This window comes from Oncorhynchus gorbuscha, unplaced genomic scaffold, assembly GCF_021184085.1.
Source record: "Oncorhynchus gorbuscha isolate QuinsamMale2020 ecotype Even-year unplaced genomic scaffold, OgorEven_v1.0 Un_scaffold_1714, whole genome shotgun sequence".
Lineage (NCBI taxonomy): Eukaryota > Metazoa > Chordata > Actinopteri > Salmoniformes > Salmonidae > Oncorhynchus > Oncorhynchus gorbuscha.
In genome coordinates this window covers 1,576-28,344 of record NW_025746410.1, presented here as the reverse complement: position 1 = coordinate 28,344, position 26,769 = coordinate 1,576, and the positions used below count along the sequence as shown (strand labels likewise).

The 26,769-nt window shown below is 43.7% G+C and overlaps 1 protein-coding gene across 1 annotated transcript in view; it reads left to right on the top strand.

Annotated features, from left to right (window-relative positions):
- LOC124023896 (WD repeat domain phosphoinositide-interacting protein 1-like) overlaps positions 1 to 15,506 on the top strand; it is a 49,386-nt gene extending 33,880 nt beyond the window's left edge. The window contains exons 12-14 of the mRNA XM_046338058.1: positions 7,268 to 7,407; positions 7,833 to 7,933; positions 15,100 to 15,506. Coding sequence (XP_046194014.1) covers positions 7,268 to 7,407; positions 7,833 to 7,933; positions 15,100 to 15,150 — 292 coding nt within the window. The 3' untranslated portion in view covers positions 15,151 to 15,506. The remainder of the gene's footprint in view (positions 1 to 7,267; positions 7,408 to 7,832; positions 7,934 to 15,099) is intronic.
- Positions 15,507 to 26,769: the final 11,263 nt, after the last annotated feature.

Genomic DNA, 26,769 nt, shown 5'->3' with positions numbered 1-26,769 from the left:
AACTTATTCAATACCAGACCTAGTATTTATGATGTCATCTGCAACTTATTCAATACCAGACCTAGTATTTATGATGTCATCTACAACATTATTCAATACCAGACCTAGTATTTATGATGTCATCTGCAACTTATTCAATACCAGACCTAGTATTTATGATGTCATCTGCAACTTATTCAATACCAGACCTAGTATTTATGATGTCATCTACAACATTATTCAATACCAGACCTAGTATTTATGATGTCATCTGCAACTTATTCAATACCAGACCTGGTATTTATGATGTCATCTGCAACGTATTCAATACCAGACCTAGTATTTATGATGTCATCTGCAACTTATTCAATACCAGACCTAGTATTTATGATGTCATCTGCAACTTATTCAATACCAGACCTAGTATTTATGATGTCATCTGCAACTTATTCAATACCAGAACTAGTATTTATGATGTCATCTGCAACTTATTCAATACCAGACCTAGTATTTATGATGTCATCTGCAACTTATTCAATACGAGACCTAGTATTTATGATGTCATCTACAACTTATTCAATACCAGACCTAGTATTTATGATGTCATCTACAACTTATTCAATACCAGACCTAGTATTTATGATGTCATCTGCAACTTATTCAATACGAGACCTAGTATTTATGATGTCATCTACAACTTATTCAATACCAGACCTAGTATTTATGATGTCATCTGCAACTTATTCAATACCAGACCTAGTATTTATGATGCCATCTGCAACTTATTCAATACCAGACCTAGTATTTATGATGACATCTGAACTTATTTATGATGTCATCTACAACATTATTCAATACCAGACCTAGTATTTATGATGTCATCTGCAACTTATTCAATACCAGACCTAGTATTTATGATGTCATCTGAACTTATTTATGATGTCATCTACAACATTATTCAATACCAGACCTAGTATTTATGATGTCATCTGCAACTTATTCAATACGAGACCTAGTATTTATGATGTCATCTACAACTTATTCAATACCAGACCTAGTATTTATGATGTCATCTACAACTTATTCAATACCAGACCTAGTATTTATGATGTCATCTGCAACTTATTCAATACGAGACCTAGTATTTATGATGTCATCTACAACTTATTCAATACCAGACCTAGTATTTATGATGTCATCTGCAACTTATTCAATACGAGACCTAGTATTTATGATGACATCTGAACTTATTTATGATGTCATCTACAACATTATTCAATACCAGACCTAGTATTTATGATGTCATCTACAACTTATTCAATACCAGACCTAGTATTTATGATGTCATCTGCAACTTATTCAATACCAGACCTAGTATTTATGATGTCATCTGCAACTTATTCAATACCAGACCTAGTATTTATGATGTCATCTACAACATTATTCAATACCAGACCTAGTATTTATGATGTCATCTGCAACTTATTCAATACCAGACCTAGTATTTATGATGTCATCTGCAACTTATTCAATACCAGACCTAGTATTTATGATGTCATCTACAACATTATTCAATACCAGACCTAGTATTTATGATGTCATCTGCAACTTATTCAATACCAGACCTGGTATTTATGATGTCATCTGCAACGTATTCAATACCAGACCTAGTATTTATGATGTCATCTGCAACTTATTCAATACCAGACCTAGTATTTATGATGTCATCTGCAACTTATTCAATACCAGACCTAGTATTTATGATGTCATCTGCAACTTATTCAATACCAGAACTAGTATTTATGATGTCATCTGCAACTTATTCAATACCAGACCTAGTATTTATGATGTCATCTGCAACTTATTCAATACGAGACCTAGTATTTATGATGTCATCTACAACTTATTCAATACCAGACCTAGTATTTATGATGTCATCTACAACTTATTCAATACCAGACCTAGTATTTATGATGTCATCTGCAACTTATTCAATACGAGACCTAGTATTTATGATGTCATCTACAACTTATTCAATACCAGACCTAGTATTTATGATGTCATCTGCAACTTATTCAATACCAGACCTAGTATTTATGATGCCATCTGCAACTTATTCAATACCAGACCTAGTATTTATGATGACATCTGAACTTATTTATGATGTCATCTACACATTATTCAATACCAGACCTAGTATTTATGATGTCATCTGCAACTTATTCAATACCAGACCTAGTATTTATGATGTCATCTGAACTTATTTATGATGTCATCTACAACATTATTCAATACCAGACCTAGTATTTATGATGTCATCTGCAACTTATTCAATACCAGACCTAGTATTTATGATGACATCTGCAACTTATTTATGATGTCATCTACAACATTATTCAATACCAGACCTAGTATTTATGATGTCATCTGCAACTTATTCAATACCAGACCTAGTATTTATGATGTCATCTGCAACTTATTCAATACCAGACCTAGTATTTATGATGTCATCTACAACATTATTCAATACCAGACCTAGTATTTATGATGTCATCTGCAACTTATTCAATACCAGACCTAGTATTTATGATGTCATCTGAACTTATTTATGATGTCATCTACAACATTATTCAATACCAGACCTAGTATTTATGATGTCATCTGCAACTTATTCAATACCAGACCTAGTATTTATGATGACATCTGCAACTTATTTATGATGTCATCTACAACATTATTCAATACCAGACCTAGTATTTATGATGTCATCTACAACATTATTCAATACCAGACCTAGTATTTATGATGTCATCTGCAACTTATTCAATACCAGACCTGGTATTTATGATGTCATCTGCAACGTATTCAATACCAGACCTAGTATTTATGATGTCATTTGCAACTTATTCAATACCAGACCTAGTATTTATGATGTCATCTGCAACTTATTCAATACCAGACCTAGTATTTATGATGTCATCTGCAACTTATTCAATACCAGACCTAGTATTTATGATGTCATCTGCAACTTATTCAATACCACACCTAGTATTTATGATGTCATCTGAACTTATTTATGATGTCATCTACAACATTATTCAATACCAGACCTAGTATTTATGATGTCATCTGCAACTTATTCAATACCAGACCTAGTATTTATGATGTCATCTTTCAATACCAGACCTGGTATTTATGATGTCATCATCAATACCAGACAACATTATTATTCAATACCAGACCTGGTATTTATGATGTCATCTGCAACTTATTCAATACCAGACCTAGTATTTATGATGTCATCTACAACTTATTCAATACCAGACCTAGTATTTATGATGTCATCTGCAACTTATTCAATACCATACCTAGTATTTATGATGTCATCTATTCAATACCACACCTAGTATTTATGATGTCATCTGAACTTATTTATGATGTCATCTACAACATTATTCAATACCAGACCTAGTATTTATGATGTCATCTGCAACTTATTCAATACCAGACCTAGTATTTATGATGTCATCTGCAACTTATTTATGATGTCATCTGCAACGTATTCAATACCAGACCTAGTATTTATGATGTCATCTGCAACTTATTCAATACCCTAGTATTTATGATGTCATCTAACTTATTCAATTTATTTATGATGTCATCTGCAACTTATTCAATACCAGACCTAGTATTTATGATGTCATCTGCAACTTATTCAATACCAGACCTAGTATTTATGATGTCATCTACAACTTATTCAATACCAGACCTAGTATTTATGATGTCATCTACAACTTATTCAATACCAGACCTAGTATTTATGATGTCATCTGCAACTTATTCAATACGAGACCTAGTATTTATGATGTCATCTACAACTTATTCAATACCAGACCTAGTATTTATGATGTCATCTACAACTTATTCAATACCAGACCTAGTATTTATGATGACATCTGAACTTATCTACAACATTATTCAATACCAGACCTAGTATTTATGATGTCATCTACAACTTATTCAATACCAGACCTAGTATTTATGATGTCATCTGCAACTTATTCAATACCAGACCTAGTATTTATGATGTCATCTGCAACTTATTCAATACCAGACCTAGTATTTATGATGTCATCTACAACTTATTCAATACCAGACCTAGTATTTATGATGTCATCTGCAACTTATTCAATACCAGACCTAGTATTTATGATGTCATCTGCAACTTATTCAATACCAGACCTAGTATTTATGATGTCATCTGCAACTTATTCAATACCAGACCTAGTATTTATGATGTCATCTGCAACTTATTCAATACCAGACCTAGTATTTATGATGTCATCTGCAACTTATTCAATACCAGACCTAGTATTTATGATGTCATCTGCAACATATTCAATACCAGACCTAGTATTTATGATGTCATCTGCAACTTATTCAATACCAGACCTAGTATTTATGATGTCATCTGCAACTTATTCAATACCAGACCTAGTATTTATGATGTCATCTGCAACTTATTCAATACCAGACCTAGTATTTATGATGTCATCTGCAACTTATTCAATACCAGACCAATAGACCTAGTTTATGATGTCATCTGCAACTTATTCAATACTAGTATTTATGATGTCATCTACAACTTATTCAATACCAGACCTAGTATTTATGATGTCATCTACAACTTATTCAATACCAGACCTAGTATTTATGATGTCATCTGCAACTTATTCAATACGAGACCTAGTATTTATGATGTCATCTACAACTTATTCAATACCAGACCTAGTATTTATGATGTCATCTGCAACTTATTCAATACCAGACCTAGTATTTATGATGCCATCTGCAACTTATTCAATACCAGACCTAGTATTTATGATGACATCTGAACTTATTTATGATGTCATCTACAACATTATTCAATACCAGACCTAGTATTTATGATGTCATCTGCAACTTATTCAATACCAGACCTAGTATTTATGATGTCATCTGAACTTATTTATGATGTCATCTACAACATTATTCAATACCAGACCTAGTATTTATGATGTCATCTGCAACTTATTCAATACCAGACCTAGTATTTATGATGACATCTGCAACTTATTTATGATGTCATCTACAACATTATTCAATACCAGACCTAGTATTTATGATGTCATCTGCAACTTATTCAATACCAGACCTAGTATTTATGATGTCATCTGCAACTTATTCAATACCAGACCTAGTATTTATGATGTCATCTACAACATTATTCAATACCAGACCTAGTATTTATGATGTCATCTGCAACTTATTCAATACCAGACCTAGTATTTATGATGTCATCTGAACTTATTTATGATGTCATCTACAACATTATTCAATACCAGACCTAGTATTTATGATGTCATCTGCAACTTATTCAATACCAGACCTAGTATTTATGATGACATCTGCAACTTATTTATGATGTCATCTACAACATTATTCAATACCAGACCTAGTATTTATGATGTCATCTACAACATTATTCAATACCAGACCTAGTATTTATGATGTCATCTGCAACTTATTCAATACCAGACCTGGTATTTATGATGTCATCTGCTGACCTAGTATTTATGATGTCATTTGCAACTTATTCAATACCAGACCTAGTATTTATGATGTCATCTGCAACTTATTCAATACCAGACCTAGTATTTATGATGTCATCTGCAACTTATTCAATACCAGACCTAGTATTTATGATGTCATCTGCAACTTATTCAATACCACACCTAGTATTTATGATGTCATCTGAACTTATTTATGATGTCATCTACAACATTATTCAATACCAGACCTAGTATTTATGATGTCATCTGCAACTTATTCAATACCAGACCTAGTATTTATGATGTCATCTGCAACTTATTCAATACCAGACCTGGTATTTATGATGTCATCTGCAACTTATTCAATACCAGACCTGGTATTTATGATGTCATCTACAACTTATTCAATACCAGACCTAGTATTTATGATGTCATCTTCAACTTATTCAATACCAGACCTAGTATTTATGATGTCATCTGCAACTTATTCAATACCACACCTAGTATTTATGATGTCATCTGAACTTATTTATGATGTCATCTACAACATTATTCAATACCAGACCTAGTATTTATGATGTCATCTGCAACTTATTCAATACCAGACCTAGTATTTATGATGTCATCTGAACTTATTTATGATGTCATCTACAACATTATTCAATACCAGACCTAGTATTTATGATGTCATCTGCAACTTATTCAATACCAGACCTAGTATTTATGATGTCATCTACAACTTATTCAATACCAGACCTAGTATTTATGATGTCATCTGCAACTTATTCAATACCAGACCTGGTATTTATGATGTCATCTACAACTTATTCAATACCAGACCTAGTATTTATGATGTCATCTGCAACTTATTCAATACCAGACCTAGTATTTATGATGTCATCTGCAACTTATTCAATACCAGACCTAGTATTTATGATGTCATCTGAACTTATTTATGATGTCATCTACAACATTATTCAATACCAGACCTAGTATTTATGATGTCATCTACAACTTATTCAATACCAGACCTAGTATTTATGATGTCATCTGCAACTTATTCAATACCAGACCTAGTATTTATGATGTCATCTGCAACTTATTCAATACCAGACCTAGTATTTATGCTTTATTGCTAGGGGAAACATATGTTTACATTGCCAAAGCAAGTGAAATAGATAATAAACAAAAGTGAAATAAACAACAAAAAAATGTACAGTAAACATTACACTCACAAGTTTCAAAGGAATAAAGACATTTCAAATGTCATATAATGTATATAACAGTGTTGTAACGATGTTCAAATAGTTCAAGTACAAAAGGGAAAATAAATCAACAGAAATATGGGTTGTATTTAAAATGGTGTTTGTTCTTCACCGGTTGCCCTTGTGGCAACAGCTCACAAATCTTGCCTCTCTCTCTCTCTCTCTCTCTCTCTCTCTCTCTCTCTCTCTCTCTCTCTCTGTCTCTGTCTCCCTCTCTCTCTCTCTCTCTCTCTCTCTCTCTCTCTCTCTCTCTCTCTCTCTCTCTCTCTCTCTCTCTCTCTCTCTCTCTCTCTCTCTCTCTCTCTCTTTCTGTCTCTCTGTCTCTCTCTTTCTGTCTCTCTGTCTCTCTCTTTCTGTCTCTCTGTCTCTCTCTTTCTGTCTCTCTCTCTTTCTCTCTTTCTGTCTCTCTCTCTCTCTCTCCCTCTCTCTCAGATTGTTTGGTGAGGATGAGGACAAGGAGGAAGGGTTGGAGTCAGAAGGGTCAGAGGTCACGGTGCCCGTCCAGGCATGTCCATCATACGCCGCCACTGTTGCCATACCAGCCACCGGTCCAGTCACTACCACACTCACAGGTGTGTGTGTGTGTGTGTGTGAGATACATATTGTGTGTGTGTGTGAGAGAGAGATTGTGTGAGAGAGTGAGGAAGACAGAGAGAAAGAGAGGTGTGTGTGTGTGTGTGTGTGTGTGTGTGTGTGTGTGTGTGTGTGTGTGTGTGTGTGTGTGTGTGTGTGTGTGTGTGTGTGTGTGTGAGAAAGATACATATTGTGTGTGTGTGTGAGAGAAAGATACATATTGTGTGTGTGTGTGAGAGAGTGAGGAAGACAGAGAGAAAGAGAGGTGTGTGTGTGTGTGTGTGTGTGTGTGTGTGTGTGTGTGTGTGTGTGTGTGTGTGTGTGTGTGTGTGTGTGTGTGTGTGTGTGTGTGTGTGTGTGTGTGTGTGTGTGTGTGTGTGTGTGTGTGTAACTTTACCTGTAACCCCTCTCCTCTCCTCCCCAGGTTACTCTGAGGATGGTGGGGCTAAGAAGGGCGAGGTGATCCCAGAACATGAGTTTGCTGCTGGTCCCGTCTGTCTGGATGATGAGAATGAGTTTCCTCCAGTGAGCAACCAGCAACTCTCCTAGCCTGGTCCTATACAGAGACAGTAGTCATGCTAACTCTCCTAGCCTGGTCCTATACAGAGACAGTAGTCATGCTAACTCTCCTAGCCTGGTCCTATACAGAAACAGTAGTCATGCTAACTCTCCTAGCCTGGTCCTATACAGAGACAGTAGTCATGCTAACTCTCCTAGCCTGGTCCTATACAGAAACAGTAGTCATGCTAACTCTCCTAGCCTGGTCCTATACAGAAACAGTAGTCATGCTAACTCTCCTAGCCTGGTCCTATACAGAAACAGTAGTCATGCTAACTCTCCTAGCCTGGTCCTATACAGAAACAGTAGTCATGCTAACTCTCCTAGCCTGGTCCTATACAGAAACAGTAGTCATGCTAACTCTCCTAGCCTGGTCCTATACAGAAACAGTAGTCATGCTAACTCTCCTAGCCTGGTCCTATACAGAAACAGTAGTCATGCTAACTCTCCTAGCCTGGTCCTATACAGAAACAGTAGTCATGCTAACTCTCCTAGCCTGGTCCTATACAGAAACAGTAGTCATGCTAACTCTCCTAGCCTGGTCCTATACAGAGACAGTAGTCATGCTAACTCTCCTAGCCTGGTCCTATACAGAAACAGTAGTCATGCTAACTCTCCTAGCCTGGTCCTATACAGAGACAGTAGTCATGCTAACTCTCCTAGCCTGGTCCTATACAGAGACAGTAGTCATGCTAACTCTCCTAGCCTGGTCCTATACAGAAACAGTAGTCATGCTAACTCTCCTAGCCTGGTCCTATACAGAAACAGTAGTCATGCTAACTCTCCTAGCCTGGTCCTATACAGAAACAGTAGTCATGCTAACTCTCCTAGCCTGGTCCTATACAGAAACAGTAGTCATGCTAACTCTCCTAGCCTGGTCCTATACAGAAACAGTAGTCATGCTAACTCTCCTAGCCTGGTCCTATACAGAAACAGTAGTCATGCTAACTCTCCTAGCCTGGTCCTATACAGAAACAGTAGTCATGCTAACTCTCCTAGCCTGGTCCTATACAGAGACAGTAGTCATGCTAACTCTCCTAGCCTGGTCCTATACAGAGACAGTAGTCATGCTAACTCTCCTAGCCTGGTCCTATACAGAAACAGTAGTCATGCTAACTCTCCTAGCCTGGTCCTATACAGAGACAAACTAGTCCCCTTCCCTACCCCCTACTCTCCTACAGACTAGTCCCCTTCCCTAACCCCTACTCTCCTGCAGACTAGTCCCCTTCCCTACCCCCTACACTCCCACAAACTAGTCCCCTTCCCTAACCCCTACTCTCCTACAGACTAGTCCCCTTCCCTACTCTCCTACAAACTAGTCCCCTTCCCTACCCCTACTCTCCTACAAACTAGTCCCCTTCCCTAACCCTACCCTCCCACAAACTAGTCCCCTTCCCTAACCCCTACCCTCCTACAAACTAGTCCCCTTCCCTACCCCCTACTCTCCTACAGACTAGTCCCCTTCCCTAACCCCTACTCTCCTACAAACTAGTCCCCTTCCCTAACCCCTACCCTCCTACAAACTAGTCCCCTTCCCTACCCCTACTCTCCTACAGACTAGTCCCCTTCCCTAACCCCTACTCTCCTACAAACTAGTCCCCTTCCCTAACCCCTACCCTCCCACAAACGAGTCCCCTTCCCTACCCCCTACTCTCCTACAAACTAGTCCCCTTCCCTACCCCCTACTCTCCTACGGACTAGTCCCCTTCCCTACCCCCTACTCTCCTACAGACTAGTCCCCTTCCCTAACCCCTACTCTCCTACAGACTAGTCCCCTTCCCCAACCCCTACTCTCCTACAAACTAGTTCCCTTCCCTACCCCTTATAACATTGGCCCAGTTAGCAAGGCCTCCACACTAACTCCTACAAAACATTGGGTTTAAATCCTACAGTATACACCGAGTGAACAAAACATTAGGAACATCTTCCTACTATTGAGTTTAACCAGGTCTCCTCCCCTTCATCTACACTGATTTGAAGTGGATTCAACAAGTGACATCAATAAGGGATCATATCTTTCACCTGGATTCCCCTGGTCAGTCTGTGTCTTGGAAAGAGCAGGTGTTCCTAATGTTTTGTGCAGTCAGTATATATATATATACAGTAGGTTTTAGAAGAAGAGTTGTTTTAATGCTGGACGGTTGCAATGCGTTTCACTCTGTGATTACCGGAATTACTTTAATACATCATTTCTCTCTTTAATGTGATTTTATAAGTGTTACCTTCTTAACATGACGTGTATAATGACTCAAATGGGATTTTTAAAGAACCGTTCAGATGTTTGGATTCCATTTACAGGAAAACTCAATCGGATATTGCTTTTAAAAGTCACAATGCCGATAACCCGGATCAGATTGAATCCTAGTTGCATGTGGCCAGTTCTGTTGGTGTAATTGTTATATTAATCCACTAGGGGGTGCTGTTGTCCCCGTGTGAGTTCCTATTGTTCAGTGCAACCTGTAAGCTAGTAGAAGTCGCTCCTAAGCACTGATCTAGGATCAGCATACTCCTGGCCAGTCCTGACCTTTACTATATGAAGGTTAAGCGCAATACCGGTCCTAGATCAGTACATGAAGAAAGATTCTATGTTGCTTTATTGGGTATAGAGAGCCCATGATTCTCAATGTCAGCCATTTTCAAATCTCTCCTCTGGGACGTTTCACAATGTTGTTGTAGCCCTGAACTAGCGCCTGATTTATAGTAGTCAAGTGCTCGGTTGTAGCATCAGGTGTGCTAGTTCTGGAACAGTTCAAATGCATGAACAGGCTGGTGGTTGTCGAGTAGAGGTGATAATACATGGACAGGCTGGTGGTTGTCGAGGAGAGGTTGTGATAATACATGGACAGGCTGGTGGTTGTCGAGGAGAGGTGATAATACATGGACAGGCTGGTGGTTGCCGAGGAGAGGACAGGCTGGTGGTTGTCGAGGAGAGGTGATAATACATGGACAGGCTGGTGGTTGCCGAGGAGAGGACAGGCTGGTGGTTGCCGAGGAGAGGACAGGCTGGTGGTTGTCGAGGAGAGGTGATAATACATGGACAGGCTGGTGGTTGTCGAGGAGAGGACAGGCTGGTGGTTGCCGAGGAGAGGTTGTGATAATACATGGACAGGCTGGTGGTTGTCGAGGAGAGGTGATAATACATGGACAGGCTGGTGGTTGCCGAGGAGAGGACAGGCTGGTGGTTGCCGAGGAGAGGACAGGCTGGTGGTTGCCGAGGAGAGGTGATAATACATGGACAGGCTGGTGGTTGCCGAGGAGAGGACAGGCTGGTGGTTGTCGAGGAGAGGTGATAATACATGGACAGGCTGGTGGTTGCCGAGGAGAGGTGATAATACATGGACAGGCTGGTGGTTGCCGAGGAGAGGACAGGCTGGGGGTTGTCGAGGAGAGGTGATAATACATGGACAGGCTGGTGGTTGTCGAGGAGAGGTTGTGATAATACATGGACAGGCTGGTGGTTGCCGAGGAGAGGTTGTGATAATACATGGACAGGCTGGTGGTTGTCGAGGAGAGGTTGTGATAATACATGGACAGGCTGGTGGTTGCCGAGGAGAGGTTGTGATAATACATGGACAGGCTGGTGGTTGTCGAGGAGAGGTTGTGATAATACATGGACAGGCTGGTGGTTGTCGAGGAGAGGTTGTGATAATACATGGACAGGCTGGTGGTTGTCGAGGAGAGGTTGTGATAATACATGGACAGGCTGGTGGTTGTCGAGGAGAGGTTGTGATAATACATGGACAGGCTGGGGGTTGTCGAGGAGAGGTTGTGATAATACATGGACAGGCTGGTGGTTGCCGAGGAGAGGACAGGCTGGTGGTTGTCGAGGAGAGGTTGTGATAATACATGGACAGGCTGGTGGTTGCCGAGGAGAGGACAGGCTGGTGGTTGTCGAGGAGAGGACAGGCTGGTGGTTGTCGAGGAGAGGTTGTGATAATACATGGACAGGCTGGTGGTTGTCGAGGAGAGGTGATAATACATGGACAGGCTGGGGGTTGTCGAGGAGAGGTGATAATACATGGACAGGTTGGTGGTTGTCGAGGAGAGGTGATAATACATGGACAGGCTGGGGGTTGTCGAGGAGAGGTGATAATACATGGACAGGCTGGTGGTTGCCGAGGAGAGGACAGGCTGGTGGTTGCCGAGGAGAGGACAGGCTGGTGGTTGTCGAGGAGAGGTGATAATACATGGACAGGCTGGTGGTTGCCGAGGAGAGGACAGGCTGGTGGTTGTCGAGGAGAGGTGATCATACATGGACAGGCTGGTGGTTGCCGAGGAGAGGACAGGCTGGGGGTTGTCGAGGAGAGGACAGGCTGGGGGTTGTCGAGGAGAGGACAGGCTGGTGGTTGCCGAGGAGAGGTGATAATACATGGACAGGCTGGTGGTTGTCGAGGAGAGGACAGGCTGGTGGTTGTCGAGGAGAGGTTGTGATAATACATGGACAGGCTGGTGGTTGTTGAGGAGAGGACAGGCTGGTGGTTGTCGAGGTGAGGTGATAATACATGGACAGGCTGGTGGTTGCCGAGGAGAGGACAGGCTGGTGGTTGCCGAGGAGAGGTGATAATACATGGACAGGCTGGTGGTTGTCGAGGAGAGGACAGGCTGGTGGTTGTCGAGGAGAGGTTGTGATAATACATGGACAGGCTGGTGGTTGTTGAGGAGAGGACAGGCTGGTGGTTGTCGAGGTGAGGTGATAATACATGGACAGGCTGGTGGTTGCCGAGGAGAGGACAGGCTGGTGGTTGCCGAGGAGAGGTGATAATACATGGACAGGCTGGTGGTTGTCGAGGAGAGGACAGGCTGGTGGTTGTCGAGGAGAGGTTGTGATAATACATGGACAGGCTGGTGGTTGTCGAGGAGAGGACAGGCTGGTGGTTGCCGAGGAGAGGTGATAATACATGGACAGGCTGGTGGTTGCCGAGGAGAGGACAGGCTGGTGGTTGTCGAGGAGAGGTTGTGATAATACATGGACAGGCTGGTGGTTGTCGAGGAGAGGTTGTGATAATACATGGACAGGCTGGTGGTTGTCGAGGAGAGGTTGTGATAATACATGGACAGGCTGGGGGTTGTCGAGGAGAGGTTGTGATAATACATGGACAGGCTGGTGGTTGCCGAGGAGAGGACAGGCTGGTGGTTGTCGAGGAGAGGTTGTGATAATACATGGACAGGCTGGTGGTTGCCGAGGAGAGGACAGGCTGGTGGTTGTCGAGGAGAGGACAGGCTGGTGGTTGTCGAGGAGAGGTTGTGATAATACATGGACAGGCTGGTGGTTGTCGAGGAGGTGATAATACATGGACAGGCTGGGGGTTGTCGAGGAGAGGTGATAATACATGGACAGGCTGGTGGTTGTCGAGGAGAGGTGATAATACATGGACAGGCTGGGGGTTGTCGAGGAGAGGTGATAATACATGGACAGGCTGGTGGTTGCCGAGGAGAGGACAGGCTGGTGGTTGCCGAGGAGAGGACAGGCTGGTGGTTGTCGAGGAGAGGTGATAATACATGGACAGGCTGGTGGTTGCCGAGGAGAGGACAGGCTGGTGGTTGTCGAGGAGAGGTGATCATACATGGACAGGCTGGTGGTTGCCGAGGAGAGGACAGGCTGGGGGTTGTCGAGGAGAGGACAGGCTGGGGGTTGTCGAGGAGAGGACAGGCTGGTGGTTGCCGAGGAGAGGTGATAATACATGGACAGGCTGGTGGTTGTCGAGGAGAGGACAGGCTGGTGGTTGTCGAGGAGAGGTTGTGATAATACATGGACAGGCTGGTGGTTGTTGAGGAGAGGACAGGCTGGTGGTTGTCGAGGTGAGGTGATAATACATGGACAGGCTGGTGGTTGCCGAGGAGAGGACAGGCTGGTGGTTGCCGAGGAGAGGTGATAATACATGGACAGGCTGGTGGTTGTCGAGGAGAGGACAGGCTGGTGGTTGTCGAGGAGAGGTTGTGATAATACATGGACAGGCTGGTGGTTGTTGAGGAGAGGACAGGCTGGTGGTTGTCGAGGTGAGGTGATAATACATGGACAGGCTGGTGGTTGCCGAGGAGAGGACAGGCTGGTGGTTGCCGAGGAGAGGTGATAATACATGGACAGGCTGGTGGTTGTCGAGGAGAGGACAGGCTGGTGGTTGTCGAGGAGAGGTTGTGATAATACATGGACAGGCTGGTGGTTGTCGAGGAGAGGACAGGCTGGTGGTTGCCGAGGAGAGGTGATAATACATGGACAGGCTGGTGGTTGCCGAGGAGAGGACAGGCTGGTGGTTGCCGAGGAGAGGTTGTGATAATACATGGACAGGCTGGGGGTTGTCGAGGAGAGGTGATAATACATGGACAGGCTGGTGGTTGCCGAGGAGAGGACAGGCTGGGGGTTGTCGAGGAGAGGTGATAATACATGGACAGGCTGGTGGTTGCCGAGGAGAGGTTGGGATAATACATGGACAGGCTGGTGGTTGCCGAGGAGAGGTTGGGAAAACACTGCCTTTGTGAAGCCCTACTAGTTTCTATGTCCTATTGAAATGAATGTCAACCTGTTGTTCTGTCACATTCTCTGAGAAGGGGAGCCGTGATACATGACCACGTGACCATACCACAATAACGATGTTGTTTTGAAACGTCTTGGCATGACTGTGTGTTTCATAAGGAATAAGGAGGTCTGTTAAACCTCTGTCTAGTCTGTCCCATGTGTCTGGTCCTAGATAAACCTTGTCTAAGAGCATTAATCACAGGATTTATCTTAGTTAGTGGAGGGTTTCCTATAACACCCCCCCTTGATGTTGATGTTGGTAAAGGTGGACATCTTTAGTCTCTCTCAGAGTCAGGAATGACATTGAATTGACTGAGGGTCGCATCCCAAATGGCACCCTATTCCCTATATAGTGCACTACTTTTGACTAGAGCCCTATGGCCAATGGCACCCTATTCCCTATATAGTGCACTACTTTTGACCCTGGTAGTTCACCATATAGGAAATAGGGCTCTGGTTAAAAGTAGTGCACTATACAGGGAACAGGATACCATTTGGGACTCAGCCTGAAATGATATGGAAGGAACCTTAACCCTGTTGTCTCTATTATAACAAGACTATGACCAAAAACCATTCAACCTGACCCCTGACCCCGGTCTGTTTTGGTGTTTTTTGGTAGATAAATTGGTGCCGCGACGGAACTCGAGGTGGCCAGGGGCGTCGTCTGTGAGGGAAGGACAGGAGGACAGACAGACAGGTGTCTGTAGTACACGTTAGAACACACTGACACCTGGTCTGGAACCACAGGCGGGAGGACAGACAGACAGACAGGTGTCTGTGGTACACGTTAGAACACACTGACACCTGGTCTGGAACCACAGGCGGGAGGACAGACAGACAGGTGTCTGTGGTACACGTTAGAACACACTGACACCTGGTCTGGAACCACAGGACTTCCAGGGGAACCGTTACCCAGAGAGAGTCAGAGAGGAACAGGACTATATAAACCAGGGGAACCGTTACCCAGAGAGAGAGTCAGAGAGGAACAGGACTATATAAACCAGGGGAACCGTTACCCAGAGAGAGAGTCAGAGAGGAACAGGACTATATAAACCAGGGGAACCGTTACCCAGAGAGAGAGTCAGAGAGGAACAGGACTATATAAACCAGGGGAACCGTTACCCAGAGAGAGAGTCAGAGAGGAACAGGACTATATAAACCAGGGGAACCGTTACCCAGAGAGAGAGTCAGAGAGGAACAGGACTATATAAACCAGGGGAACCGTTACCCAGAGAGAGAGTCAGAGAGGAACAGGACTATATAAACCAGGGGAACCGTTACCCAGAGAGGGAGTCAGAGAGAGAGGAACAGGACTATATAAACCAGGGGAACCGTTACCCAGAGAGAGAGTCAGAGAGGAACAGGACTATATAAACCAGGGGAACCGTTACCCAGAGAGAGAGTCAGAGAGGAACAGGACTATATAAACCAGGGGAACCGTTACCCAGAGAGAGAGTCAGAGAGGAACAGGACTATATAAACCAGGGGAACCGTTACCCAGAGAGAGTCAGATAGAGAGGAACAGGACTATATAAACCAGGGGAACCGTTACCCAGAGAGAGAGTCAGATAGAGAGGAACAGGACTATATAAACCAGGGGAACCGTTACCCAGAGAGAGAGTCAGAGAGGAACAGGACTATATAAACCAGGGGAACCGTTACCCAGAGAGAGAGTCAGAGAGGAACAGGACTATATAAACCAGGGGAACCGTTACCCAGAGAGAGAGTCAGAGAGGAACAGGACTATATAAACCAGGGGAACCGTTACCCAGAGAGAGAGTCAGATAGAGAGGAACAGGACTATATAAACCAGGGGAACCGTTACCCAGAGAGAGAGTCAGAGAGAGAGGAACAGGACTATATAAACCAGGGGAACCGTTACCCAGAGAGAGAGTCAGATAGGAACAGGACTATATAAACCAGGGGAACCGTTACCCAGAGAGAGAGTCAGAGAGGAACAGGACTATATAAACCAGGGGAACCGTTACCCAGAGAGAGAGTCAGAGAGGAACAGGACTATATAAACCAGGGGAACCGTTACCCAGAGAGAGAGTCAGAGAAGAACAGGACTATATAAACCAGGGGAACCGTTACCCAGAGAGAGAGTCAGATAGAGAGGAACAGGACTATATAAACCAGGGGAACCGTTACCCAGAGAGAGAGTCAGAGAGAGAGGAACAGGACTATATAAACCAGGGGAACCGTTACCCAGAGAGAGAGTCAGATAGGAACAGGACTATATAAACCAGGGGAACCGTTACCCAGAGAGAGTCAGATAGAGAGGAACAGGACTATATAAACCAGGGGAACCGTTACCCAGAGAGAGAGTCAGATAGAGAGGAACAGGACTATATAAACCAGGGGAACCGTTACCCAGAGAGAGGGAGTCAGAGAGGAACAGGACTATATAAACCAGGGGAACCGTTACCCAGAGAGAGAGAGTCAGAGAGGAACAGGACTATATAAACCAGGGGAACCGTTACCCAGAGAGAGAGTCAGAGAGGAACAGGACTATATAAACCAGGGGAACCGTTACCCAGAGAGAGAGGAACAGGACTATATAAACCAGGGGAACCGTTACCCAGAGAGAGAGTCAGATAGAGAGGAACAGGACTATATAAACCAGGGGAACCGTTACCCAGAGAGAGAGTCAGAGAGGAACAGGACTATATAAACCAGGGGAACCGTTACCCAGAGAGAGAGTCAGAGAGAGAGGAACAGGACTATATAAACCAGGGGAACCGTTACCCAGAGAGAGAGGAACAGGACTATATAAACCAGGGGAACCGTTACCCAGAGAGAGAGTCAGATAGAGAGGAACAGGACTATATAAACCAGGGGAACCGTTACCCAGAGAGAGAGTCAGAGAGGAACAGGACTATATAAACCAGGGGAGCCGTTACCCAGAGAGCGAGTCAGATAGAGAGGAACAGGACTATATAAACCAGGGGAACCGTTACCCAGAGAGAGAGTCAGATAGGAACAGGACTATATAAACCAGGGGAACCGTTACCCAGAGAGAGAGTCAGAGAGGAACAGGACTATATAAACCAGGGGAACCGTTACCCAGAGAGAGAGTCAGAGAGGAACAGGACTATATAAACCAGGGGAACCGTTACCCAGAGAGAGAGTCAGAGAGGAACAGGACTATATAAACCAGGGGAACCGTTACCCAGAGAGAGAGTCAGATAGAGAGGAACAGGACTATATAAACCAGGGAACCGTTACCCAGAGAGAGAGTCAGATAGAGGAACAGGACTATATAAACCAGGGGAACCGTTACCCAGAGAGAGAGTCAGAGAGGAACAGGACTATATAAACCAGGGGAACCGTTACCCAGAGAGAGTCAGAGAGGAACAGGACTATATAAACCAGGGGACCGTTACCCAGAGAGAGTCAGAGAGGAACAGGACTATATAAACCAGGGGAACCGTTACCCAGAGAGAGAGTCAGATAGAGAGGAACAGGACTATATAAACCAGGGGAACCGTTACCCAGAGAGAGAGTCAGATAGAGAGGAACAGGACTATATAAACCAGGGGAACCGTTACCCAGAGAGAGAGTCAGAGAGGAACAGGACTATATAAACCAGGGGGACCGTTACCCAGAGAGAGAGTCAGAGAGGAACAGGACTATATAAACCAGGGGAACCGTTACCCAGAGAGAGAGGAACAGGACTATATAAACCAGGGGAACCGTTACCCAGAGAGAGAGTCAGAGAGGAACAGGACTATATAAACCAGGGGAACCGTTACCCAGAGAGAGAGTCAGATAGAGAGGAACAGGACTATATAAACCAGGAGAACCGTTACCCAGAGAGAGAGGAACAGGACTATATAAACCAGGGGAACCGTTACCCAGAGAGAGAGGAACAGGACTATATAAACCAGGGGAACCGTTACCCAGAGAGAGAGTCAGAGAGGAACAGGACTATATAAACCAGGGGAACCGTTACCCAGAGAGAGAGTCAGATAGAGAGGAACAGGACTATATAAACCAGGGGAACCGTTACCCAGAGAGAGAGTCAGAGAGGAACAGGACTATATAAACCAGGGGAACCGTTACCCAGAGAGAGAGTCAGATAGAGAGGAACAGGACTATATAAACCAGGGGAACCGTTACCCAGAGAGAGAGTCAGATAGAGAGGAACAGGACTATATAAACCAGGGGAACCGTTACCCAGAGAGAGAGGAACAGGACTATATAAACCAGGGGAACCGTTACCCAGAGAGAGAGTCAGAGAGGAACAGGACTATATAAACCAGGGGAACCGTTACCCAGAGAGAGAGTCAGATAGAGAGGAACAGGACTATATAAACCAGGGGAACCGTTACCCAGAGAGAGAGTCAGATAGAGAGGAACAGGACTATATAAACCAGGGGAACCGTTACCCAGAGAGAGAGTCAGATAGAGAGGAACAGGACTATATAAACCAGGGGAACCGTTACCCAGAGAGAGAGTCAGAGAGGAACAGGACTATATAAACCAGGGGAACTGTTACCCAGAGAGAGAGTCAGAGAGGAACAGGACTATATAAACCAGGGGAACCGTTACCCAGAGAGAGAGTCAGAGAGGAACAGAACTATATAAACCAGGGGAACCGTTACCCAGAGAGAGAGTCAGAGAGGAACAGGACTATATAAACCAGGGGAACCGTTACCCAGAGAGAGAGTCAGAGAGGAACAGGACTATATAAACCAGGGGGGGAAAAGATTCTCATTTTAGGGTGCTAAGTTATTTTTCTGAATTTAGTGATTTAAAAATAAATAAATAACAATAATAATGATTTCTAATTGGGGGGGGGGGGGCAGGACTGTTTGTGAACCGGTGTGTTACAGTCCTGGGTCAAATATATAATGTCAAACACTCAAATACCATTATGTCCTAAAAAGGCACCCTATTCCCTATTTAGTGCACTACTTTAGACCAGGACCATAGGGCTCTGATCAAATGTAATGCACTATATAGGGAATATAGTGCAATTTGGTACACAGTCCAGAGCTGTGCTTAGTTTAGTTCAGTGGTTCCCAACCCAGGGGTACTCGGAGAGGGTACTAGAGGGGGTACTAGAGAAGAACATTACATTTAAGTCGTCTGCTAAATGACTTAAATGTAATGTAAATGTAAGACTCATGAGACCATGGGCCTACTGGTCAAAACGCACATGAAGGGGGTACTTCAGGGGTACTCTGGGCAGAGCGAAATTTAGTTGGTGGCACACTAACCAACAACAACAAAAAAAAAGTTGGGTTTAGTGTTTCCTGTAAAATGGAACCAATGAAACCGATCTGAATATTCCCAAGAGGACAAACTAAATCAAGGTCCCAAAGGCTCTGTGTCAGAGGGCACCTTGGTAGAGCAGTGGAAGTATTAGAGACCAGGTGTGTGATCCGTCTGTGTTCTGTTAATACTCTCCTGTACCACGTGCATAACTGACATGTCGCAAATATAACCACGGTTTGTTTTTTATAGCTACATGCATTACTTGACAACATTTTATATAATAGAATAATGAAATTGTTTAATTATAGCGTCATCATAACTATGTATTACGATTGTTGATATTATTATTATTATTATTAACATTATGGTATTTAATCGTAAAAGAGATTAACAGTTTTTATTATGATGTTTATTTTGTTTTAAATCTGTGTATTTGGATGTATTGATACTTATTAAATGTTTACATGCCTATTGGACACGAACCAGCAGGTCCTTTTGTATGTACGTCCCGATGATATCATTTGTAAAAGTGCGACGGTTTGCAGATTGCACAAGACCAAAAAAATATAAACTACACAGAAACAAACAAATAAAGAAGTTGACTGAAGTAGGAATGGAATTATGCAAATCGCATGACTTGAGTGGTTATTTATCTTTAATGGGAGAGGAGAGGAGGGGAGGAGGGAGGGAGGGAGGGAGGGAGGAGAGGAGAGGAGAGGAGAGGAGAGGAGAGGAGAGGAGAGGAGAGGAGAGGAGAGGGCGAGGAGAGAGAAGGGAAGGAAGGGAGGAAGAGAGGAATGTTTGGGACAGATGTTATATTATTAGACCACTGAGTCCACACACAGCCTTGGATGTAGTAGCCAATCTATCCTTGTATAGAATTAGCCACAGAACTCATATCAGCTTACCTAAACCTTCACCATTAGAGGGACGAATAGGACCTTAAATCAGCATCTGTGTTTACACAGGCAGCCAAATTCAGATATTTAAAAAAAAAACGAATTGGTATTTTGATCAATCACATCAGATCTTTCACAACAGATATTTTCAAAGCTCATCTGATTGGTCAAAAGACCAATTAGTGACAGAAAAAAATCAGAATTGAAGCTATGTAGAAAAGGCCTTCAAATGTAGTCTTTCTGTAACTCCCAATCACGGCCAGTTATGATACAGCCTGGAATCGAACCAGGGTCTATAGTGACGCCTCTAGCACTGAGACGCAGTGCCTTAGACTCGGGAGTAGCAGTGTGTGGTTGATGGTGGTGAGGTGACAGGCCAATTAAGACAGCATCCATACTGCTCTAACCGGCAGCCTTGTAGTGATTTCAAATCCTTAAGAGTCCATTGACGCATCTATCTAAGCAACATCATTTAAAAAATCCCCTTCACAATCAGTCAGTTTAAACTTGAGATATCAGTTGTTGTTTATTTGTAGAGGCTGAGCCTCAACCCATCACATCAGCCTATGTCGACCTTCCTGCATCGGCAGTGGAAGGTGGCTGAGCCTCAACCCATCACATCAGCCTGTTGACCTTCCGCATCGGCAGTGGAAGGTGGCTGAGCCTCAACCCATCACATCAGCCTGTTGACCTTCCGCATCTGCAGTGGAAGGTGGCTGAGCCTCAACCCATCACATCAGCCTGTCGACCTTCCGCATCTGCAGTGGAAGGTGGCTGAGCCTCAACCCATCACATCAGCCTGTCGACCTTCTGCATCTGCAGTGGAAGGTGGCTGAGCCTCAACCCATCACATCAGCCTGTCGACCTTCTGCATCTGCAGTGGAAGGTGGCTGAGCCTCAACCCATCACATCAGCCTGTCGACCTTCTGCATCGGAAGGTGGCTGAGCCTCAACCCATCACATCAGCCTGTCGACCTTCTGCATCGGAAGGTGGCTGAGCCTCAACCCATCACATCAGCCTGTCGACCTTCCGCATCGGCAGTGGAAGGTGACTGAGCCTCAACCCATCACATCAGCCTGTCTACCTTCTGCATCTGCAGTGGAAGGTGACTGAGCCTCAACCCATCACATCAGCCTGCCGACCTTCCGCATCGGCAGTGGAAGGTGACTGAGCCTCAACCCATCACATCAGCCTGCCGACCTTCCGCATCGGCAGTGGAAGGTGACTGAGCCTCAACCCATCACATCAGCCTGTCGACCTTTCCCATCGGCAGTGAAAGGTGGCTGAGCTACGACGGTGTCGGTAAGACCATGAGATATCCCTAAAATCGGTCAACTCACCGAACTAATATGACGCTACTATGGAAAGGGGAGACTCTCCCAAACATGATGATGTTCTCCGTTTGACTCTACGACCCCCACAAGTATCACGGGACTCGTCTGAAGGTAAACCCATACAAACAAATGGAAGAAAGGAGAAATAAGGGGTTAAATATGTGTCCAATATATATATATATATATATATTATGAGGGATTAAGGACAAAATCCTGGAATCCTCCAACCAGGATTTCTTGAAAACCAGTGACTTTGGGTCAAATTACTGGAATTTTGCAACCCGATACGACTAGGCCTTAGGTTAATAATGACCTGACTGTTGACTCATCAGTGTTGCACTGCACATGCCACTGAGTCTGTTGAGAGAGGAACAGAGAGAGAGATAGGAACAGGGAGAGAGAGAGAAGAGAGAGAGGAACAGGGAGAAGAGAGAGGAACAGAGAGAGAGAGAAGAGAGAGAGAGGAACAGAGAGAGTCAGAGAGAAGAGAGAGGAACAGAGAGAGAGAGAAGAGAGAGAGAGGAACAGAGAGAGTCAGAGAGAGAGTCAGAGAGAGAGTCAGAGAGAGAGGAACAGAGAGAGAGGAAAAGAGAGAGGAACAGAGCGAGAGGAACAGAGAGAGGGACAGAGAGAGGAACAGAGAGAGGGACAGAGAGAGGAACAGAGAGAGGGACAGAGAGCAGAACAGAGACAGAGGAACAGAGAGAGAGGAACAGAGAGAGAGGTACAGAGAGAGAGGTACAGAGAGAGGAACAGAGAGAGAGGAACAGAGAGAGGAACAGAGAGAGGAACAGAGAGAGAGGAACAGAGAGAGAGGAACAGAGAGAGGAACAGAGAGAGAGGAACAGAGAGAGAGAGAGTCAGAGAGAGAGGAACAGAGAGAGAGAGTCAGAGAGAGGAACAGAGAGAGAGGAACAGAGAGAGAGACTGCTGACTCATTAGTGTTACACATGCCTCACACGAGCCACTGCCTCCTAAATAAAAGAGAGAGAGAGAGACAGAGAGAGAGAGGAACAGAGAGAGTCAGAGAGAGAGGAACAGAGAGAGAGGAGGAACAGAGAGAGAGGAACAGAGAGAGAGACTGCTGACTCATTAGTGTTACACATGCCTCACACGAGCCACTGCCTCTGGCTCCTAAATAAAAAATTAAAGAGAGAGAGAGAGAGCGACAGAGAGAGAGCGACAGAGAGAGAGCGACAGAGAGAGAGCGACAGAGAGAGAGCGACAGAGAGAGAAAGAGAAGCAGAGAGGGAGAGAGAGAGAGAGAGAGAGCGACAGAGAGAGAGAGCGACAGAGAGAGAGAGAGAAGCAGAGAGAGAGAGACAGAGAGACAGAGAGAGAGCAACAGAGACAGAGAGAAGCAGAGAGAGAGAGACAGAGAGAGAGCGACAGAGACAGAGAGAGAGCGAAAGAGACAGAGAGAGAGAGAGAGAGAGAAGAGAGAGAGACGAGACAGAGAGAGACAGAAAGAGAGAGAGACAGAGAAAGAGAGAGAGAGAGAGAGACAGAGAGAGAGCAGAGACAGAGACAGAGACAGAGAAAGAGAGAGACAGAGAGACAGAGACAGAGAGAGAGAGCGAGACAGAGAAAGAGAGAGAGACAGAGAGAGAGAGACAGAGAAAGAGAGACAGAGAGAGACAGACAGAGAAAGAGAGAGACAGAGATAGAGAGAGACAAAGACAGAGAGAGACAGAGAGAGAGAGACAGAGAGAGAGAGAGACAGAGAGAGAGAGAGAGAGAGAGAGAGAGAGAGAGAGAGAGAGACAGAGAGAGAGACAGAGAAAGAGAGAGACAGAGAGACAGAGACAGAGAGACAGAGACAGAGAGAGAGGCAGACAACCTAAGAAATGAACAACAATGACAAATGGTTTGATGAAGAATGGGACAAATCCGACTGTAGTCGGCAGATATTTAGGACACCTCGTGAGCTGTCCTAACCAGTTAACAGTTACCAGCAGGTGTCGTAACAATAGAAAAACATGCACCGAGTCAGTGGTGTCGTTTTTCTTTCGTTTATTGAATTACCTTCATCATGTTATTTCAATGTAGCCCTTTGGAGCGCAACATCACGATGTTAAAAAAGATGTCTAAATTGGTCAATTGAAGACATCTTATGTAACATTTGATTGTGTTCGATTAAAATTATAGACCTTTCAAACGTTGCATGCAACATTATCAGCAAGTGACTTAATTGATGCCTACTGTGTCAAAAGCGATTTAGAGTTGTTAAACCGGTGAGAGGCGAGTGTGTTGACATAACGGTATTATATTTTTAAAAATCCGCTTTTTAACAACCATCACAATTGTAAAAAAATTAATAATAATAATTAAAAAGTGATGCATCCCAACATATTAGGCAATAATTAAGAGTAGGCAAAGCGATCTTGTTCAGGCGAAAATGAGATCAACGTTTTACCATGACAACATTTGATGTACACTGTCCTTGTCTGAAGCTGTGGAGTTAACAGCTGGCGACGCCTCATTACGATTGGTTATTCCCCATCATTTGCAACAATGTCAATGAGCGTCATCGCTATATAACCTTTGCGGTACCTTAAACTGTCGTGATTACCAGCGGAGATCAACTTTTATAAATTGATTTTTACTCCTGGCTCAGAGTTTGTCTTTGCAGTGTTTAAATGTCATCTTTAAATCTACTATGAGCTGGGAGTTGTTGTTGTCGTAAAACAGGTTTAACGAGATTCCTAGGACTTTGAGATTCTTTATAGATAGGCTCCCAGACCTTAGGTTAGATGCACTATTATGGTTTCATTACCCAATCATGGTGTTTCGAGTCTTTCTATTGTAGATGTCCAACGTGAAAACGTAGTGGACGAATTTCCGCAACAACTAAGAGCGTTGAAGCGCGAGGGTTAACGTCTCCGCTGTTTTGGTCGCATAGCTACCGCGCTATGGGGGATGAAAGCCAACCCGTGCAGATGCTGTGTGTAACCGTGTGATTATGAAGTCTTGCATCATGTTCATCGCAATATCAGCGGTGCTGCTGGTGCGACGTCATTTCCCCTGACTACTTGGCGAGGGAGGTAATGGTTTGGTCAGCGGAGACAAGTGCATTGATCACTTTCATATTTTTCCTTAGGATGCATTTTCTATAAACATTTAACAAGACTGGGTCAACAAAAGAGGACATAGACATTCTGTGTGTGACCAGTCTTGTGTGTTCCCAACAGACTCTACACATCCCTGGTATATGATGCCATTGCTAATATTGACTCAAATCACACTATCAATAGTCTTATTTTACAGTACATCGGAATTTGAGGATTCCCACGTTAAATACAGTAGGTATGGAATGAACCTAGCCTAGAGAACTAGGCTATAGGCCACACCGCGTACTTTTAGCGATAGTCTATAATCAAGCCTGGTTGTGGCAGTGTGAGGACAAGACAAAGGTCGTCACTAGTTACCACAACCACAGAGTCATACCACAACCCGCATATTTCTACAATAAAATCGGGCGTATAACCCTAACATTAACCACACAGCTAACGTTATGCCTAAACTAACCTCAAATGAAGAACAAAAATGGCTGTGACGACCCAAGAATGGTGTCTCTATTATAGGTTAGAGTCTAACCTATAATACTGGGGCGGGGCCTATGATGACCCACTACCAACATTCACACAGGAAGGAACATCTATCCACGTGCATTGTTGGAGAACTACCCTCACCCCTGGCTAGTTCATATCCATTTCTGGCAGCAAAACACCGGTTAGATAAGTATGTTATTGCGATATTAAATGTTGAATAAGTGAGTGTTGTTGGCTCAGAACTGGAATAAACCTGTTCCACCCAGCCAGGGAGCCTCTGTCCGCATGTGCGCTCCTGGAAAGGCTGTTTCATCAGTCTGCTCCCCAAAGAGCGCGCTCTCGACAAAAACTCTACAGTAGGCTACGTCACTGGAGTGAAGGAGCAAACCAAAACAGGCATAGGCTTACCAGTAAAAATACATATAACCGCTATTTATTAATTTGCCTAAAATGTAAAGGAAATGTATACGGGTTACTCTGTTTTAAAAAAAATCATACAATAATAAGAGAGAGATGGATATAATTTATTTGTCTTCAATTTAAGGGGCTTTATTGACATGATAAACATTGCCAAAGCAAGTGAAATACATCATAGTATTATAATATACATCCAGTAGGCTACTTTTCTCCACGTAGGCGTAGGCCTACAGACTACTTCACGGATCTAATGGTAATTGCAGTGTGACAACGCTCAGTCTCGTGGAAGCGTAACGCAGGGATGCGCGCTCTTGAGAAAAAGGCTACAGCAGTTTTTTGCGCGCCCCCGCTTGAAGACCGGCTCGAGCCGGTAGACTATAAAGAGCTGACAGAACAGTAAGGAAACGGTTGATTTACTTTAACAGAAGACACAGATGTGTTTTAGGCATTCAAGAAAGAGAGGACAGATACAGTAACCAGGGTAATATAAGAAGCTATGATTAATTCTTGTGGATCGGACAAGAGGCTTAAAAAGATGTTGCTTTTAGTCCAGAACATCGATTAGTCTGATCGGAAGCGGAAGAGACAGAGCTGGTAGACTAACGTTATAGGGAGAACATAGACATAACATACCGATAAACAAGCTGCTCATTTTTACCATTAAAACCTGTTCGTTATATTCGACGGTCGACTATTCTGTGTCGATCACTTTTCCGACTAGACTGATCGTCGCTCTGTTGGTAAGTATTTTATATTTCAACGTGAACTCACTCACTCACTCACCAAGCGAGCTGTGATGCTCACTGCTTTAGTGTAGCTCCGAGGCCAGGGCGTTGCTTAGTGACGCCTTTACCAGTAGTAGCC